Consider the following 18,692-nt stretch of genomic DNA (forward strand, 5'->3'; position numbering starts at 1 on the left):
TTAATAATGAAGATCTGCCTGCACAGTACAGGCAAGGTTAATAATGGCAAACATAGGTGCCCTGGTCACTCATAAAACAAGAGAATTATCTAGGAATTTCCCTTGCTGCTGAGTCCATAATAGAGTATCTAAAAAAGTAAACTGCAAATTTTAAATATTTCTCAGTAAGTTGTGCTATGTGAATAGGGACATGTAAAAATATAAAGTAGGTGTTATCCCACTTTGCCTGCAAAAGTGGAACTACACTTTAAAGTGTTCCTAAACCCACAACAGTAAAATCAGCCTGTATATGCAGTAAAGCATGCTGGTTATACTCACTGTGGAACCTACGGGGTTAATCCTCTGCATAGTGAAAAAAGGCTGTATCCTCTGCATTGTGAAAAAAGGCTGTTTGATCCTTTCTTCTCTGATCCTCCCCTTTTTCAAGCGACCACCACTTATCTCCAGACTGAACCGTAGGCATGCACATGCTCAGTTTGGTGTATATTGCTAGAGAGGTTTTTTTTTTTTCTTGGGAGAATGCATGTGATCAGCACAGGGCCAATCAGTACTGTGCAGACAGTGGTCAGGGGATTTCCATCCTCCTAGAGTAGAAAGAAAACTCCTCCTACAAGCTTTAGCTAGTGGTGGGCTGGACACTGATAGAAGTCACAAGACTGCTCTAACTGCTGATAAGAAAAGGTATTTAGAAGTTTATATTTACTATAATAATTGCACTTCCATGTTGTGTGTACTGTGGGAGACCAGATAGAGTGAATGCAGGGTCCTGGCTTTAGTAACACTTTAAGGTAACGCTACTGTTGGTTTTTTCATGACTTTCAAAATGGAAACTAACATCTAACTAGCCACTCTGACTTATGCAGGCCATAGATGGGTCGAAAATCGGCCGATTTTTCGGCCGAAAATAAAATCGGCCGATTTTCGGATCGTTAGTGGGCTATTTGGTCGGCCGTTTTTCGGTATTTTGGCCGTTTTTTTTTTTCTGTAAAGTTGGAAAAAAATCGGCCGATTTTGACGATCGGCCGATTTTCGCGGCAATTAGTGGGCAAATCGGCCGATTTTTTGCCGATAAAAAATCTGCGCATGAGCAGTGACCTGCAAGAGGAAGACAAAAAGAAGAAAAAGAAGAAGAGGAAGAGGATGAAGAAGAAGAAGAAGAGGAAGAAGAAGAGGATGAAGAAGAAGAAGAAGAGGATGAGGAAGAAGAAGAAGAGGATGAGGATGATGAAGAAGAAGAGGATGAGGATGATGAAGAAGAAGAAGAAGAAGAAGAGGATGAGGAAGAAGAAGAAGAGGATGAGGATGAAGAAGAAGAAGAAGAGGATGAAGAAGAAGAAGAAGAAGAGGATGATGAAGAAGAAGAAGAAGAAGAGGATGAGGATGATGAAGAAGAAGAGGATGAGGATGAAGAAGAAGAGGATGAGGATGAAGAAGAAGAAGAGGATGAGGATGAAGAAGAAGAAGAAGAGGATGAGGATGAAGAAGAAGAGGATGAGGATGAAGAAGAAGAGGATGAGGATGAAGAAGAAGAGGAGGATGAGGATGAAGAAAAGGATGAGGATGAGGATGAAGAAGAAGAAGAGGGTGAGGGTGAGGAAGAAGAAGAAGAAGAGGATGAGGATGAAGAAGAAGAGGATGAGGATGAAGAAGAAGAGGAGGATGAGGATGATGAAGAAGAAGAGGATGAGGAAGAAGAAGAAGAGGATGAGGATGTAGAAGAAGAAGAAGAGGATGAGGATGAAGAAGAAGAGGATGAGGATGAAGAAGAAGAGGATGAGGATGAGGAAGAAGAAGAAGAGGAGGAGGAGGAGGATGAAGAAGAAGAAGTGGATGAGGATGAGGAAGAAGAAGAAGAAGAGGAGGATAAGGATGATGAAGAAGAAGAGGATGAGGATGATGAAGAAGAAGAGGATGAGGATGATGAAGAAGAAGAGGACGAGGATGAGGAAGAAGAAGAAGAAGAAGAGGATGAGGATGTAGAAGAAGAAGAAGAGGATGAGGATGAAGAAGAAGAAGAAGAAGAAGAGGAGGATGAGGAAGTAGAAGAAGAAGAGGAGGATGAGGATGATGAAGAAGAAGAGGATGAGGATGATGATGAAGAAGAAGAGGATGAGGATGAAGAAGAAGAGGATGAGGATGAAGAAGAGGATGAGGATGAAGATGAAGAAGAGGACGAGGATGAAGATGAAGAAGAAGAGGACGAGGATGATGATGATGAAGAAGAAGAGGATGAGGATGAAGAAGAAGAAGAAGAAGTAGGATGAAAATAAGAAGAATTCCAGTCCAGCAAAAAGTGTCTCTGCAGAGAGCTCAGCTATTTCTGACAGTTCTCTGACAGTTCTTTGACATTTACAGCGGTTGCAACAATGTATCTATTTGTTTCCGAATAAAAACATCTGTATCCTAAATGGAAACAAATAGATACAATGTTTCAACCACTGTAAATGTGAAGGAACTGTCAGAGAACTGTCAGAAATAGCGGAGCTCTCTGCAGGGACACTTTTTGCCGGCTGTAGAAGGGATGAAAATCGGCCGATTTTTTTTACCATTGATGGTAACGTCGGCCGCTTGAACGACCGAATTTTCGTTTTTTAAAAGAAAAATCTGCCGTTTTTCTCCCCATCTATGGCCTGCATTACTCCAAGGCTGTTTATTATGCTTGTCTATCCAACTCTAAGTAATCATGCACACTGGAAGTTTTGATAATGCTAGTAACGTTAGCTGTGTAAAGTCACATTAAAAACGTGAGTTTTCCACATTTTTTTGCATTTTTAAATTAGCGTTTAGCAGCGTTTACGTATTTAGTGGAATTTTCCTGCATTTGCAGTTTTTAGCGCTTTTTTTTTACCAAGAAATTTTTTTTTTTTTTTTCAGTAAAAATGTCCAAAAATGCTGGTTTGCTGCGTTTTACCGCATTCTGCTGCGTTTTTCAGCGTTAGAGCATTTAGAGCAAAAAACTCTTCTAGAAACCCACTAGTCCTGGTGGTTTTTTCCAGCCAAAAAACGTTCACTACACATAGGATAATATGCTAGGGGGTTTACTAGCTGTAGAAAAAAATGTCAAAAACAGCAGCTGTAAAAACGTCAAGTGTGCATGAGGACTTATAGTAGAAGAACAGATTCTAACATGGACCTAAGTGATAACGAGTGACACCTGCCTATCAGAGAGGCTGAGGGGATGGCAAAGATGTAGCATTTACTAAATTCTATATCCATGATTCCAAAATGTCACATTCTAAATACTCATATCAATAGTAAAGTATGGCTTGCAGAGGTACATACTATGGGGGACATTTAATAAAACTGGAGAGTGCAAAATCTGGTGCAGCTTTGCACAGAAACCAATCAGCACCCAGGTTTTAATGCTAAAGCTTAACTGAACAAGCTGAAGTTAGAAGCTGATTGTCTACCATACACAGCTGCACCAGATTCTGAGTGCACCAGTTTTAGTAAATATCCCCCTATATTTCTCTATACTACATTTGAAAGAAAAGTAAATGTGACTTAATGATATATCTGTATAAACAGTATTACAAACACAGTCAAAATTCTGCCAGACAGTTTGATTCTGTCAGGCAGCAGGAAGCTGTGAAGATGTTAAATGAACATAATGAATGATTAATGAGTAATTAATGTGTATTTTCACTTTCGCCTGCAGGTATAACTCCCCTTCACTCTGTTTAAGAAAGATGTTGCTACGCAAAACACCTTGTTGGCATGCTGACAGGTTTACACAATAAAGCAGCATAAAGAGCAATATTCATGTGCAGCAATGAATGTCAACCGATCAAATAGGTATCAACGTACCTAAGATCACTAAATAGTTGAATTCTGAATGGCTATCATGAGTTACTGCACTTTGCTTCTTGACTGTTAAATAAAACTGCTTGTGTAATCCTTGTTCATGACAATAATCTAGTGAGAGATTATAAATCTACACTGCATATAAAGAGGAAGATTTATATCCATCTCATTATACGGGAGATGAAGAAAGGACCCACTTTTTAAAAGAGAAGTATAGCCAAAATTTATCCCTGCACATCTTTGGAAATCGCAGTCCGCATGGGAACCGAGGTTCCCAGTACGGTTGCGATTTCCAGTGCGGCATGCTATTAGAATTAATGGGGGAGAATGTCACCAGCACACCGAGGATCACCAATATGGGTCCAAAAGTGATAATGAACGATCACATATTTACAGCAAGGCAACGTTTCAGAGTCTCGCAGGACCCCTTCAGCAGGCAAAAAAGCTTCAAGAAGAATTTATATTCCCTTCTCCTTGTGTGCGTCAAATGTTGAGTCAGGAAGGCATGCTGCAATCACAAGGATGGCCTTTCCCTTGCTTCCCATCATTCTGAGCTGTGCAGAAATATGTTGTTCATGACTAATTCAGTATCCCTTCACAGTGCATATGTTGCATCCAAGTTTCATCAAGCTTCATAAAATTATTAACAATGGTTGCAGTGGTGCCATTCTTGTGGCAAGAGTAGCCCAGAAATCTCATCTCACCTTTAGACAGACAGATCAAAATAGCCATTGATCTGATCAAGTTGCACTGAACCCCAATAATAGATTTTCTCAGAGGATTTAGTTTATATACAACCCAATTCTCAAAAAAAGTTGGTGTGCGCTGTGGAAAATCTACATACAAACAGAATGCAGAGATTTCCAAACCTCATAAACCCATATTTTGTTCACAGTAGAAAATAGAAAATGTTTAAAGTGAGAAAATGTACCATTTGAATAAAAAAAATTATGTAATTTTGAGAATGATGGCAGCAACAGGTCTCAAAAAAGTTGGGACAGGGCAACAAAAGCTGGTAAAGTAAATGGTACTAACAAGCAAGAGCTGAAAGAACATTTTGCAACTAATTAGGTTAACTGGCAACAGGTCAGTAACGTGACTGGTATAAAAAGAGCATCTTAGAGAATAGGAGTGTCTCAGTAGTAAAGATGGGCAGAGGTTCACCAATCTGTAAAAAGCTGCATCTAAAAATTGTCAAACAATTTCAGAATAATGTTCCTCAACATGAAATTGCAAAGACTTTAAATATATCATCATCTACAGTACATAATATCATCAAAAGATTCAGGAAATCAAGAGAAATCTCTGTGCGCAAATGACAAGGCCAAAACACAATAATGGATGCCTGTGATCTTTGGGTCCTCAGGCAGAACTGCATTAAAAACAGGCATGATTCTGTGATGGACATCACTGCATGGACTCAGGAATACTTCCAAAAAACACTGTCTGTGGACACAGCTCGCTGTGTCATCCAAAAATTCAAGTTGAAATGTTACTAAAGTAATTTTTTTAAATTAAAATAGAAAACATGTTATACTCACCTGCTCTGTGAAGTGGTATTGCAGAGAGTGGCCCCAATCCTCCTCTTCTCGGGTCCCCCAGCCATGATCCTAGCTCCTTCTCTTCTTGGAGTGTCCCCACAGCAAGCCATTTGCTATGGAGGCAAATAGGGGTTTATTTACTAAAGCTGGAGAGTCCAAAATCAGACTCCCTTCTGCATAGAAACCAATCAGCTTCCAGGTTTCATTGCCAAAGCTTCATTGAACAAGCTGAGGTTAGAAGCTGATTGGTTTCTATGCAGAAGGGAGTCTGATTTCGGACTCTCCAGCTTTAGTAAATAAACCCCATAGTGTCTGCATGCTCCTGAGCTGTGTGTCTATGGAGCCGCACTCCATAGACTTACACAATGGGACTTAGCCCTGTCGCTCACATCCTCATCACTGCATTTGATTGACAGCAGCAGGAGCCCATGGCTCCTGCTGCTGCGCGAGTGCTGTGTGAAGAGGAAAAGAGGGGAGAACAGATGCAGCTGTGCACAGTGCTGGATCTATTCTCCCCCTTCACACAGGGAAGGGGGAGCACAGACAAATATAAAATGTTTTTTAACTTAATGCAAGAAATGCATTACAGTATAAAAATTTTTTTAGCTTTAGTATCACTTTAAAGCTCTAGCATGCAAAGAAGAAGCCATATCTGAACAAGGTCTAGAAACGCCACCATCTCTGGGCCAAAGATTATCTAAAGTAGTCTGTTGCAAAGTGGAAAACTGTTCTGTGGTCAGATGAATCAAAATTTGATATTCTTTTTGGCAAGCATGGGCACTGCATCTTCTGGATTAAAGAGGAGAGGCACCTTCTGGCTTGTTATCAGCGTTCAGTTAAAAAGCCTGCATCTGTGTTGGTATAGGGGTGCATCAGTGTGTATGGAATGGACAGCTTGCACATCTGGAAAGGCACCATCAATGCTGAAAGATATATCCAGGTTTTAGAACAGCATATGCTCCCACCTAGATTACATCTTTTTCAGGGAAGGCCTTCCATATATCATCAGGACAATGCTAAATACTGCATGACCTTGTAGTAAAAGAGTCTGAGTGCGGAACAAGCCTGCCTGCTTTCCAGACATTTCAACAACTGAAAATATTTGGCGCATCATGAAACAAAATATACAATAAAGAAGACCCAGGACTGTTGAGCAGTTAGAATCCTATATCAGGCAAGAATGAGACAACATCTCTCTCCCAAAACTCCAGCTACTGGTCTCCTCAATTCCCAGATGTTTACAGAGTGTTGTTAAAAGAAGAGGGGATGCTACACCGTGGAAAACATGGACCTGTCCAAACTTTTTCTATGTGTAGCTGCCATCAATTTTAAAATTACCGTATTTTTTCTTAACCTCTTGGCGCCAGCCACATGCAAATGTGCGGCCTCCTGGCGTCTGGGCCTTGATGCTGAGCGGCCGCACATTTGCGTGCAATTAAGAAAAACATATGTGCTGGGAGCGCGTGCCCTGTGCATTCCCAGCACACATGTCCGGTACTCACGGAAAGGTCCTGATCTCTTTCGATCAGGACCTTTCCCGATCTATGTGACCGTCGTGACGATGTGTCATGGCGGTCACATGACCCTTAACCCCGCCTCCCGACTTCTGAAACCCTTAAAGGGCCGGGAAGGGCCGGCGCCAAGGGGTTAAAATGGTACATTTTCTCAGCTTAAACATCTGATATGTTCTCTATTTTCTATTGTGAAAAAATATTGGCTAATGAGTTTTGCAAGTCGTATTCTGTTTTTATGACAGCATCCCAAATTGTTTTGGGATTGAGGTTGTATTTTTTTACCTAAAATTTACAGAATATTTTATTAAATAAGGAGTTTGTGTTATTAAAAATAAAGTTACCCAGGCTTGTCTAGTGAGATTTGCTCTATGGATATTATTAACCTTGACATTAAAGTGATCAGCTATGACTGCCAAGGACACTCACCCTATTGAGCTGTTCCAAGAGTCTTTGGTTTTGATCTGATAATTCCTGGACTACTGAGCATTTCTGCCGATCAGCCTCTCTCAGATGCACCTGCTGCTTCTCCAGCTCTTCCTGTAGCTGCTTGACATCACTCTCCAGCTCAGACACTCGCCCTTCCCATTCTCCTTCACGATTCTCAAATCGTCTTTTTAATTCATGCTTTTCTTGCTCCAGATGCTATAAAAAATACATAAGGAAATTAGTACATGGTTATATTACATTATTATAATTTTAATAATAATAATGCAGGACTTCTCTAGAACTTCCTCCATCCTCTGGAACTCCTTACCCCAATCCATCAGACTGTCACCTACCCTCCTCACCTTCAGGCGCACCCTGAAAACCTTCCTCTTCAGGGAAGCCTACCCCAACCTCACCTAACACCTGACCTCACCTAACAACTAACCTCCTCCACTCCTCCCACCACTCCATCCTCCACAGCCATTTCCTCCTGTACCACCTTCCCCTCCCTCCTAGATTGTAAGCTTGAAAGAGCAGGGCCCTCGAACCCCTCATGTATTGTATTGTTACTGTCTTGTCTCATGTACTGTCCCCCTTGCTACTGTACAGCGCTGAGAATACCCTTTGGTGCTACATACTGTATAATAATAATAATAACAATTTAGTATCTATTTCTGCACATGCAAAATGACTCTAGTAGTCTACCCTACAACTGAGAAAAACCTATACTTTCTAGTGGTCTTCCCACAATCTTTTAGAGCAGGGGTCTCCAAACGTTGTGAACAAAGGGTCGGTTTGCTGTCCTCCTGACTTTGAGGGTGCCGGACTGTGGACAGTAGGAGTAATAAATGCCCGAGCATCAATGGGAATAAACAATGCCTCATTGTTGGTATTAGTGGGAGAATTAGTGATTGTTGGTACTAGGGAAAAAATAGTGCCCCATCATTGGGATCAGGTAAAAGGAATAGTGCCTCATTAGTGGTGTCAGTGGGAAGAATAGTTCCATACCATTGGTGTCAGTGAGAGGAATAGTTAAATAATATTGGTGTCAGTGGTGGGAATAGTGCCCCATCATTGGTGTCAGTGGTAGGCATAGTGCCCTATTGTTGGTATCAGTAACAGTAATTATGCCCCATTCTTGGTGTTGTTACAAGGGATAGTGCCTTGTATCAGTGGGTGGAATAGTGCCCCAAGGGCCTGATAGGGGCAAGCAAAGGGCCACATCCAGCCTCCGGGCCACAGTTTGGAAACCACTGCTTTAGAGAACTCTCTTTGTGACACTGATTATTTCCCTCCAATCAAACCACTCTGTACAAAGGATCCTAGACCTTTGTATACAATACATGAAAATGTATTAACTTCTGATGGAAACATACAACTCAAAAACGTGGATGTATCCCTATGCCATGTGGTACTATTCTAACAAAATGGAAGCAATTTAATTGTTTATGCTTTACAATTATTTGCCTCTTCAATCATTCAATGATTTTCATTACCGAGAAAGTCATTGTCTATAGGTGTAACTAAAGGCAAAACTTTTTTTATTATTAAATAGAGTGGAGAGGGATTAGAACCCCTGTCAGTTTTTATTGCTATGTGTGCCCTGATTAAAGAGAATTGCCCTATTTGTTCTGTTTACCCTTGTCATTGAAAGTAAAAGTAAATTAAAATCCTAAATTTTGGGTTGACACCAGAACAACAACAACAAAGGGAAATCTTGCAATAGGGACACTAGTTCTCGTGACAGCCTGGGAGTCCCTCACTTTGGAAGGATTTCTTCTTACTTCCTGTTTGGCTATGGGACAGGAAGTTAAGAGAAATCTCCTCAATGGGACACAGATGGCAAAAAACTGACAGGGGTTATAATTCTCCCTTACTCTATCCCAGAAAACAAAAAGTTTGCCTTTCTGTTACATTTTAATGTATTCATAAAGGACCCATACCAAAGAAGCAAAAAGTAACAACCAACATTTTCAAGTCTACGCAAATCACACAGAGTATAGGCTCTAACACAGTATTAGCTTAAAACCAAGTAAAAAGATTATTTTGCTTTAAAATGTAATTGAACATTCTTTATTAGAGTTACAGCACTAAAAGTTTTATCATTTAACATTCTATATGATATAACATTTCTAAAATATTAAAAATACATTTTAAACAAGTCAATGTGTATCTAGCGGTTATGATTGGGAAGGTATGCCATAAAATAATTTGCTTAAAAATAGAATATGCTTAAAGCATATCTAAACTCCAAAAATGTGTAATATATTGCATCTTGGCAATTTGTAAAGTTTGGGAATTAAAAAATAAAATATCTTACATACTCATCCAGGTGGATGCAACATCGACGCTATGCTGCATTTGTCCTATGCTGCTTCTAAGACTGAGAACTTAGAAATCAGCATTCTTTGATGACTGTCAGTCACCAGTTCTCTGCTCTGACTTCCAGCACTCATTGGAGCACTTAGTTGTGGAGGGGGCGGGAGCGGCTGGCTCAGGTTCTCAGAAGGTCGCTGAGAAACTGAGCCAGCTGCCTGTCAAGAATCTGGGTGAATCCTGACTTTTAAGTCAGCATCTCTCCAAAGCCTGGATAGGCTCAGTGACATCAGCTGACAGCAGGCTTTAGCACAGGATTGGCTCAGTGACATCAGCTGACAGCGGGCTTTAGCACAGGATTGGCTCAGTGACATCAGCTGACAGCGGGCTTTAGCTTACTGTCAGCTGAGTACAGATCATAGGAGTGCAAAATGAAGTGCACTCCTGTGACCTACAGAAGGCCAAAATAACTTTGGCCGTACTTCTCCTTTAAATGCGTTCACTATTAGTTTTCTATTTTCCTTTATTGTCACCTGGTGATCCAGCCAGTAGCACATTTTCCTGTCTTAGAGTACCTCTGCTTTTACCCATTGGAGGAGCAATGGAGACCTCTTTGGACAGCAGCATTGTCAATCTGGGAAGAGGGTATTGTTGGATACATTAGCAGATTTAGATGGACTTGACTAAAAAAAATTAAAGCTCAACTCCAGCTAACATTTTTTAAGCCATTACAGCAACAGCTTTTTCTTTTCCTTTGGGGATAAAAGTTTTACTTACTTACAGTAAATAAAAGCTGACCATGTCAGTAGCACACATTGGTACAAAACAAGTGGAATTTTAGTCAGAAAATTAAGTCCTGCTAGATTACTTCAGGCTGGCCCCTTTTGCAGGTATAGCTATGTAAAATATTAAAAATAAGTGCCTTTACTTTTTAAAATCCATTAATACACTGTCTCACCTGATCTGCACATGCCAAATTCTCTCCATTTTTAGACACTTTTAGGTACTGACAAATCTGTAGAGGCCGATCTGCTGACAACCTTAAAGTGCAATTAAACCCTCTTATCTTTTATAGCCAAGGAAGCTGCTTCTGTTTGATCTGCAAGTGCCATGGTGCTGCAAATGTGATCAGTTATGACACCAGGCATTTGATGGTTTGACAGTTTGGTTGAGGAAACAAGCAAATGTGACAGTTGGCAATCTGGACATTCCAGGAATGTATTTCTTTTTAAACTGTTAGATCATTGGGTTAAGTTTCACTTTTTAATTGAGGCCTCATCCACACCATCCAATCAGAAAAACTGATGGTAAATGACATGCAGATTTCACTTTCAGAGACATCAGTTTACATCAGTTTTCATGCAAGCTTCAATTAGTTTTATACACTTTGCAGATTCCTGTGCAGGAAAAATCTGCATATGATACTAGTGTTGTGGTGTGAACAGGACACATAGAGAACAATTGCTTTTGTTGTGCCCTTGCAAAAAGCATTCAGAAAAAAGTGACATCTCTGCACCATGGTATGAACAAGCCCTTCCTGCTGTTCAGGGGCTCTGGCAGCAAAATGACAGCCTCCAGCAAAAAGAAACAGGAGCAATGCTGGAGGCATTTTACAACACACAGTAATATTGGCAGCACAGTTATTAATTTGGAATCTATGTTCCTTGCTAAAGAACATTATGTTTTATTAAGTTGTTATGGGTAAAGTTCCGCTTTAGGTCTCGTTGTGTGCAAGTGCACAACAAAATCAATTGTTCTCTATGTGCCCTGTTCATACCACAACACTAGTATCATGTACAATTTATTTTTGCGCAGGAATCTGCAACGTGTATAAAACTCATTGCAACACGCATGAAAACTGATGTCTCTGCAAGTAAAATCTGCACGTCAGTGTAACTTTAGGTGCAAAAATAAAAAAGGGCAAACAGGCAGGAATTTTAATGCAGAAGAGACATGCTTTATCTGCAGACCTATCTGTCGGTCTTCACCTGTACAATGAGCCGTGCACGTGCAGCTCACTGTACAAATTTGTCGATTCTGAATCTGACTGAACTCCCGGGCGTTTTTGGGAGTGATGTCATTCCCGCACAACCAATGGCAGTGACCGACAATTGAGACCTGGAAGCTGGTCACTCGAAGATGTCAGCGGCCAGGAGGGGAGCTCAGGGACACCGCAACCCTGGAGTTTAAGTGAGCACAGTTCCGCTTTAAAAAAGAAAATGAATGCAGCCATCAAATCTAAGAATTGTTAGGCTGTAATATACTACATTTTAATTTTGGAGATTAGAAAGGCTTTAAAGCAGGGACGCTCAACCTTTTGAAGAGCAAAGGCCACTTAAGCGATTTGATAACCAGTCGCGGGCCAGAATGAAATGAAATGGTTCAGAATTTCACATTTTTAAGTTTTAAATAGCATAAATAACATGTTCCTGCTGCAGCCACTGAATGCCTGCACAAAGCAGAGAAGGAGAAGCCGACTTTCAGCGGTTGCAGAAGGAAAATGGAGAGGATAGGTTCCTGTATGTTCCACCCCCCATCAAACCCCCCCCCCCCCCCCCCCCGTCCACGTACACTACAGAAAGTGACAGGGAGACTGCACAGGCCCCCAGAAGCATGGAAGCATTGCCACCTCTGAGTTGATCCAGGGAATATCCAATTGCCTCTGGGGGGATCATGAAGAAATTATTTCCCCTGCAGCAGCAAATTGGGTCATGCTTTGCTGGGGTTTTTGCCTTCCTCTGGATCAACTGTGGGTGCAGGATCATAACTTTTTTTTTTATAGTTGAACTGGATGGACTTTTGTCTTTTTTCAGCCAAAATAACTAAGTAACTATGATGCAGCACCAGTGGTTGGAGGGTGTGTGGTAAAAATATGTCTCAGCTATAGGGTTTAAAGTGGTTATAAACTGCACCGAAGAAAAAAAATCCCCTGCAAGGTAATGTCATTATGAAGGACTTACCTTAACGAAGCCCTCCAGCGGTGCACTGTCACCGCTGCAGAGGCTTCCATCTTCACCTGGTGTTACTTCTGGATCCGCGAGCTCTGGCTGTCTGACTGGCATGCGCAGCGGGAGTCCTGGGCCATGGCACAGTGCTCTGAAGGAATGGCACGGGTATGTACTAACCTTCAAAGCACATGCACTGGCTCTCAAAAAGAGTGAATATCTCCTAAATAGTGCACATTTAGGAGATATTCATTTTATCTACAGGTAAGCTTTATTATACGTTTACCTGTAGGTAAAAGTATACAAAAAGAGTTTACTACCACTTTACTGCCCCCCAAACTGCAAATGTAAATGAGCCTTTACTGTCCTGAGCCCCCCCATAAGGCTGTTTTCACATTAATGTGCTGCTGTTTACCTACACCACAGGTTTGCCATAGACTTCTATTATATTTTGCAGGTGTGCAGGAAGTTTTGGTTCACTTTTACTAAACCCGCAGGATATAATAAAAATGCGCTTCCCTGGTTTGAGGTTGAGGGCCACATCAGAGGGCTTCGGGGGCCACATCTTGCCCATGGGCCACAAGTTGAGCACCCCTGCTTTAAAGTATCCACAGACACTAGTTGGTTGTCTGGCATACTAAGCCATGTCTCTGGTAATCTTTAGGCTTAGAAAAGATGCTTCTTTGTGATTTACCTTTAGGTTGAAGTCTGTTAAAACAGGATTGCTTGGTAGCTGAACAGCTGTCCACCTGCCAAGCAATATTTAGGTAGGACCAGCATAGCAGCACCTATAGAATATAGCAGGTCTCTGCTCAAAAAACACTTGCTGGGAGAATACATGATCAGATGCAGCCATTGTAATGACAGTCCCATGTCCTCCTGCTCTCTAGCTCCTGTGTCACTTCCTCCCATGCTCACCTCCAACACTTTTCTCGAGCTTCTCTCAACCTGTGGAACTCCCTACTCCAATCTGTCGAACTATCTCCTAATCTATCCACCTTTAGATGATCCCTGAAATTCCTTCTATTTAAAGAAATCTATCCTGATTTTAACTAATGCACTGTGTTTTTACTTTCTCCATCAGCTCATTCCCAACTCTTTGTATCATTTGACCCTCCCTCTTAGATTGTAAGCTCTAAGAAGCAGGGCCCTCTGATTCCACTTTTACCAAGTTGTATTGTAATTGTAATGTATGCCTTAACTTTGTACAAAAATAATAATAATTTTCAGACCTGGTTCACACCAATGTGGTGAGGAAAACACTGCGAATCCTGTGCATTTCCTGCACTGAATTGCAATGGCATCATGTTAATGCGATCTGGTGCTGGTGTCAATGATAAATTAAAGTGGTTGTAAACTTTGTTTTTTTAATTTTACTTATAGGTAAGCTTATAATAAAGCTTACCTGTAGGTAAAATGAATATCTCCTAAACATGCACTTTTTAGGAGATATTCTCACTTCATTTAATCCAGCGCATGCGCTTTGAAGGAATGCATACCCGTGCCGTACCTTCAGAGCTGTGTGCCGCGGTCTGGGACTCCCATGTGCATGCACGGGAGTGACGTCATCGTGGCCCAGTCTGTTAGAATACCGGAGCTCGCGAACCCGGTAGGAAGACAGGTGAAGACGGAAGCCTCTACAGTTTTAACTTCTTGGCGCTTGCCGAATGCAAATGTGCGGCCTCCCGGCATCTGGGCCTAGATGCCGGGCGGCCACACATTTGCGTTCTATTAAAAAAAGACACACGTCTGGTACTCATGGAAAGGTCCCAATCTCCTCTTTCAATCAGGACCTTTCCCGATCATGTGACCGCAGTGATGTTGTGTCACTGTGGTCACATGACTCTAAACCCCACCCCACCTCCCGGCTTCTGAAATCCTTAAAGGGCTGGGAGGTGCCGACACCAAGGGGTTAAGGTATGTTTTACATAATGTGCTAGTATGCAATGCATACAGGGGCGGACTGACCATTTGGAAATTCAGGGACTGCCCGAGGGCCCAGGGTCAGTAGGGGGCCCCATGAGATGCCCCTGGTACCTTTTTCATAGGCTTTTTTGAGTTTGGGCAAGGACACAGGGGCCCCATGATCCCCTATTGCCCAGGGGACCCATGAGTCCGCCCCTGAATGCATACTAGCACATTATGACAATACCCTGCAGTGGATTTTTTTTGTCTGCGGTTTACTACCGCTTTAACGACACTTCAAAATAAATTGCTAGAAATTGCATTGCATGGGTGCGTATTTAAAAAAGGGTCCTGCACCTCTCTGCTGCGGATACAATGTGATTTGAGCCATAAAAGTATATGGCACAAATCGCACTGCACAGGCGTTTGCATGTAATTCTCACACAAATGCGTTGTGATTCCTGTGCGAATTACATGCGGTATAATGTGAACCTGGGCTCAGGATGACATGTCTACGGTGTCCATGTCCCACACATTGAGCAATGTGATCAGGGCTGTGCTGTATGTGTGGGCAGTATGCCTAGCTCCTCTCCAGCAGTGTGTGATGTGGCCAAGGACAGAGGGATGAAGGTGACATGTATGGGTCAGTCTCTGACCTCCAGGCGATCAGTCAGCTCCCTCTGCATCTCCTCGTATCTCCGGCTCATGTCCTGGTTCCTCTCCAGCAGAGCCTTCCCCAGCCTGGCCGCCAGCACCAGGTCCCTCTCCTTCTGCCGGATGACGGTGAGTAGAGGCGGCTCCTCCCCGGACTCGTCGGTGTCTCCCGGCTCCTCTTCTCCTTCTGCGGCCATTAGCACCAGCTCTTCGTCCAGCTCCAGCAGCCCCCGCCCCAGCTCTGCCTGCTCCGGACGCTCCGGGGAGGATTCCGAGCGCCTGCTGATAGGGAGCTCCATAGGGCGCTGTCCGGGGCGGCTGGTGCTGAAGCTGGGCTCCTCCTCGGTGATCAGATGAGGGGGGGAAGAAGTCAGCCGATCCGGACCCCCCGCTCCTCTCCCGTCCAGGCAACTCAAGGTGGACGGGGCAGCAAGTGTTAAACCCGCCCGGCTTCTCCCTCATCCACCGGGGTTCACACAGCCCAAACAGGGGCCCGGAGGCATTCGAGGAATTCCGGCTGCAGGCGGTGTACTAGTCCTTCTATAATTCGGTGCCCCCGGCCCCCTCCCCCCGTACCCGGCCCCGGCCCCGCTCGTCTCCCCCCCTCCCCGACTCTAGTGCGGACGTGTCGGGCCCCGCAGGCCTCGGGCTGCGCTGCGCTCTCCTCGCCCCTTAGCGCCGCGCTCCCCCGCACCCATCTCTGCAAGGCTCTGGCGGTGCGTGCGCAGCCCGTGACGTCACCGACACCTGTTCGGTGGGAGCCGCTCATTGGGTGCAGATGGTTGCGCGATCAGCTGTGTGTGTGCACACCTCTAGTGGCCGATCTGTTGCTGCTGATGATGATGATTCCAGATTGCCCGGCGCTGATTTCAATAGTTGGGTTTGCAAATTAACTTCTGTGGTGCGGATCTAAGCATCCAATGTCATGACCCAGCACATAACATAAACAAACGTTCCCAACTAGGGTTCTGTGGAACAGGCATGCTGTTGAAGACCAATGGGCCCAGACTGGGACAAAAAATAGGCCAGGGCATTTTGGACTGAGCAGCCCCAAGCCCGGGGACTCTTTCCTCAGAGCACTGTGGCAGAACGCCAGGGCCCGGTCACAAGAACGACCTGATAGTTCTGCCACTTGTGTCAGTAGGTTTTTATTTATATTATTTTATATTTTATTATTTTTTTACAGGAGAGAAAGAAGACATAGAGCGAAATAAATAGAGAAGGAAAGAGAGAGAGAGAAAAAAGGAGAGAGGGAGAGAGAGAGAGAGAGAGAGAGGGGGGGGGCAAAATAAAGGAAGACAGGAGAGAAAGGAAGACATGAGAGAAACAGTAGACAGAGAGAAAGAAAGAGAGAAGTAGAGAAAGAGGAGGAGGGGCAGAACCAGAGAGAGAGAAAGAGAGAGAAAGAAAAAGAAAGAAAGGAAAAAAGGAAAGAGAGGGAGAAAGAAGAGGAAAGCAAGAAAGAAAAAGGAGAGAAGCTGGAGACAGAGAAAGAAAAAAAAAGAAAGGGAGAAAGAAAGAGAGTAAGAAGAGAAAGAAAGTAGAGCAACAGGAGACAGAGAGAGAGAAAGGGAGAAAGAAAGGAAAGAGAGAGGGAAAAAGAAAGAAAGAAAAAGGAAAAAAACTGGAGACAGAGAAAGAAAGAGAGAGAAAAAAAAGATAAAGAAAAAGAGAAAAAGAGAGAGAGAGAAAAAAATAAATTAAAGAGAAATAAAGGAGAGAAACAGTAGACAGAGAGAGAGAAAGGAAGAAAGAAAGGAGGGAGAGAGAAAGAAGAAAAGAGAAAGTAAAAGAATGAAAGAAAGAGAAAAATAAACAGGGAAAGAGAGAAAGAAAGAAGTAAAGGGGAGAGAAGACACAAGGCTGGCAGGGAGTGTTGTCGGGGCAGACACAGGAGGAAAGGATGGGAGGAGGAGGGGCAGAACCAGCATTCTCTCTTCTCTCCCGTCTATGGTGGGGGGGGGAGGGACTGTCTGTACTATCCCGACAGATCCCCTGCAGCAGCTGGGAGGAGGGAACCCGGCGGCAGTGCTGCAGGAGATGAGGGGGGGTCGGCTGCGTGGGAGCATACAGGAGACCACAGTATGCAGAAGATGGATAGGAGCGGCAGCCGGGTGGCACATAGAAGAACCAAGAAATGCATGGTCTGGTTCCTCTATGTGCTGCCCGTCCACCCCTCCTATCCAGGCATCCCTGGCCCACTGGGCAAATGTCCGGTGTGCCCTATGGCTAGTCTGGGCCTGATGGGGACCCATACAACCACCTGAGATCCCCTCCCCCCCCCCCAAAAAAAAACAGTTTACTATGTGTCAGTTATGAATGAACACAATGAGTGATTGGTACCTATCAGTATTTGTGTTCATTCAGGAAAGGAAGCGGCTGGTAAATGTGACATATTTACCAGAGCTTTCCCCCACTCTTCATCCTGAAGGATCCTACTGTGTGCTTGCAACTGCCATTGGGAAGAAGAGGAGGGATGCCAGCAGGACTGTGGGGTTGTGGTGGCTGATTTCACTAGTTGGGTTTGCAATTTTTTCTGTGGTCTAGATCTATGTAATGTTATACCCCTGCACATAATATTCTAAACAAACGTTCTCAACTAGGGTTCTGTGGAACAGGACTACTGTTAGAAACCACGGGGTCCCATACAGCCAACCCCCCCCCCTCAAAAAAACAAACAAAAACACAGTGTACTATGCTTCAGTTATGAATGAACTCAGTGAGTGTTCGGTACAGATCACTCATTGTGTTCATTTAGGAAAGGAAGGGTCTGGTAAATGTGACATATTTACTGGAACCTTCCCCCATCCTCCAACCTGAAGAATCCTATTGTGTGCTTGCAGCTGCCAGTGGGAAGAAAAGGAGGGACTCCGGAAGCACTGCAGGGTGGGGCTGATTTCACTAGTTGGGTTTGCAAATTTATTTCTGTGGTCCAGATCTAAGCATGCAATGTTATGCCCCCACACATAACATTCTAAACAAACGTTCTCAAACAGATTTTACTATGTTTCAGTTATGAATGAACACAGTGAGTGATCGGTACCAATCACTCATTGGGGTTGATTTGCTAAAGGCAAAAAGACAGTGAACTTTGTAAAGTGCAGTTATACTCTGTAAGTGCAGTTGCTCCAGAGCTTAGTAAATGTGCAGAAGCTCTGCTGACTTCCATCATCCAAGCATGTGCAAGCAAAATGCTGTTTTTTAAAATTTCCTTGCACGGAATTGGGTATTCTTTGAATATTGAAGCTTTACCTCATTTATTAAGCCCTGGAGCTGAGTGCAACTGCATTTTGCAAAGTGCACAGTAGGGGTGCACCCCAACTTCGGTGGCCGAAACGTTTCGGCCGAAAACATCCCTACTGGCTCTTGGCCGATATGAAAAAAAGCACCCATGCAGGTGCCGAAAAAACCCTGCCCCTCGCCGCCGCTTGCACGCCGCTGCCACCGCCAGCTGCCACTCGGTAGTTCTCAGCCTTACCTGAGAAATCATCCAATGATCCTGTCACTGGGCATAGAGATTAGTGAAGGAAAGATGGCCTCCACTCATCTCTATACCCTTGGAGGACCGGAGCAATGTCACTTCCGGG

General features: G+C 43.5%; 1 protein-coding gene across 2 annotated transcripts in view; it reads right to left on the minus strand.

Moving 5' to 3' along the window:
* Positions 1 to 15,670, minus strand: part of LOC149449355 (BICD family-like cargo adapter 1) — a 130,124-nt gene extending 114,454 nt beyond the window's left edge. For both annotated transcript variants that reach the window (XR_016315417.1, XM_089693338.1), the window contains exons 1-2: positions 15,108 to 15,670; positions 7,286 to 7,501 (exon numbers count right to left, since the gene is read on the minus strand). Coding sequence is in view for 1 of the 2 variants with exons in the window: in XM_089693338.1 (XP_089549464.1) it covers positions 7,286 to 7,501; positions 15,108 to 15,404 (513 nt within the window). In the remaining variant the exon portion in view is untranslated. The remainder of the gene's footprint in view (positions 1 to 7,285; positions 7,502 to 15,107) is intronic.
* Positions 15,671 to 18,692: the final 3,022 nt, after the last annotated feature.

Source organism: Staurois parvus, unplaced genomic scaffold (assembly GCF_062004578.1).
Source record: "Staurois parvus isolate SC_StPar_1 unplaced genomic scaffold, SC_StPar_1.0 ptg000626l, whole genome shotgun sequence".
Lineage (NCBI taxonomy): Eukaryota > Metazoa > Chordata > Amphibia > Anura > Ranidae > Staurois > Staurois parvus.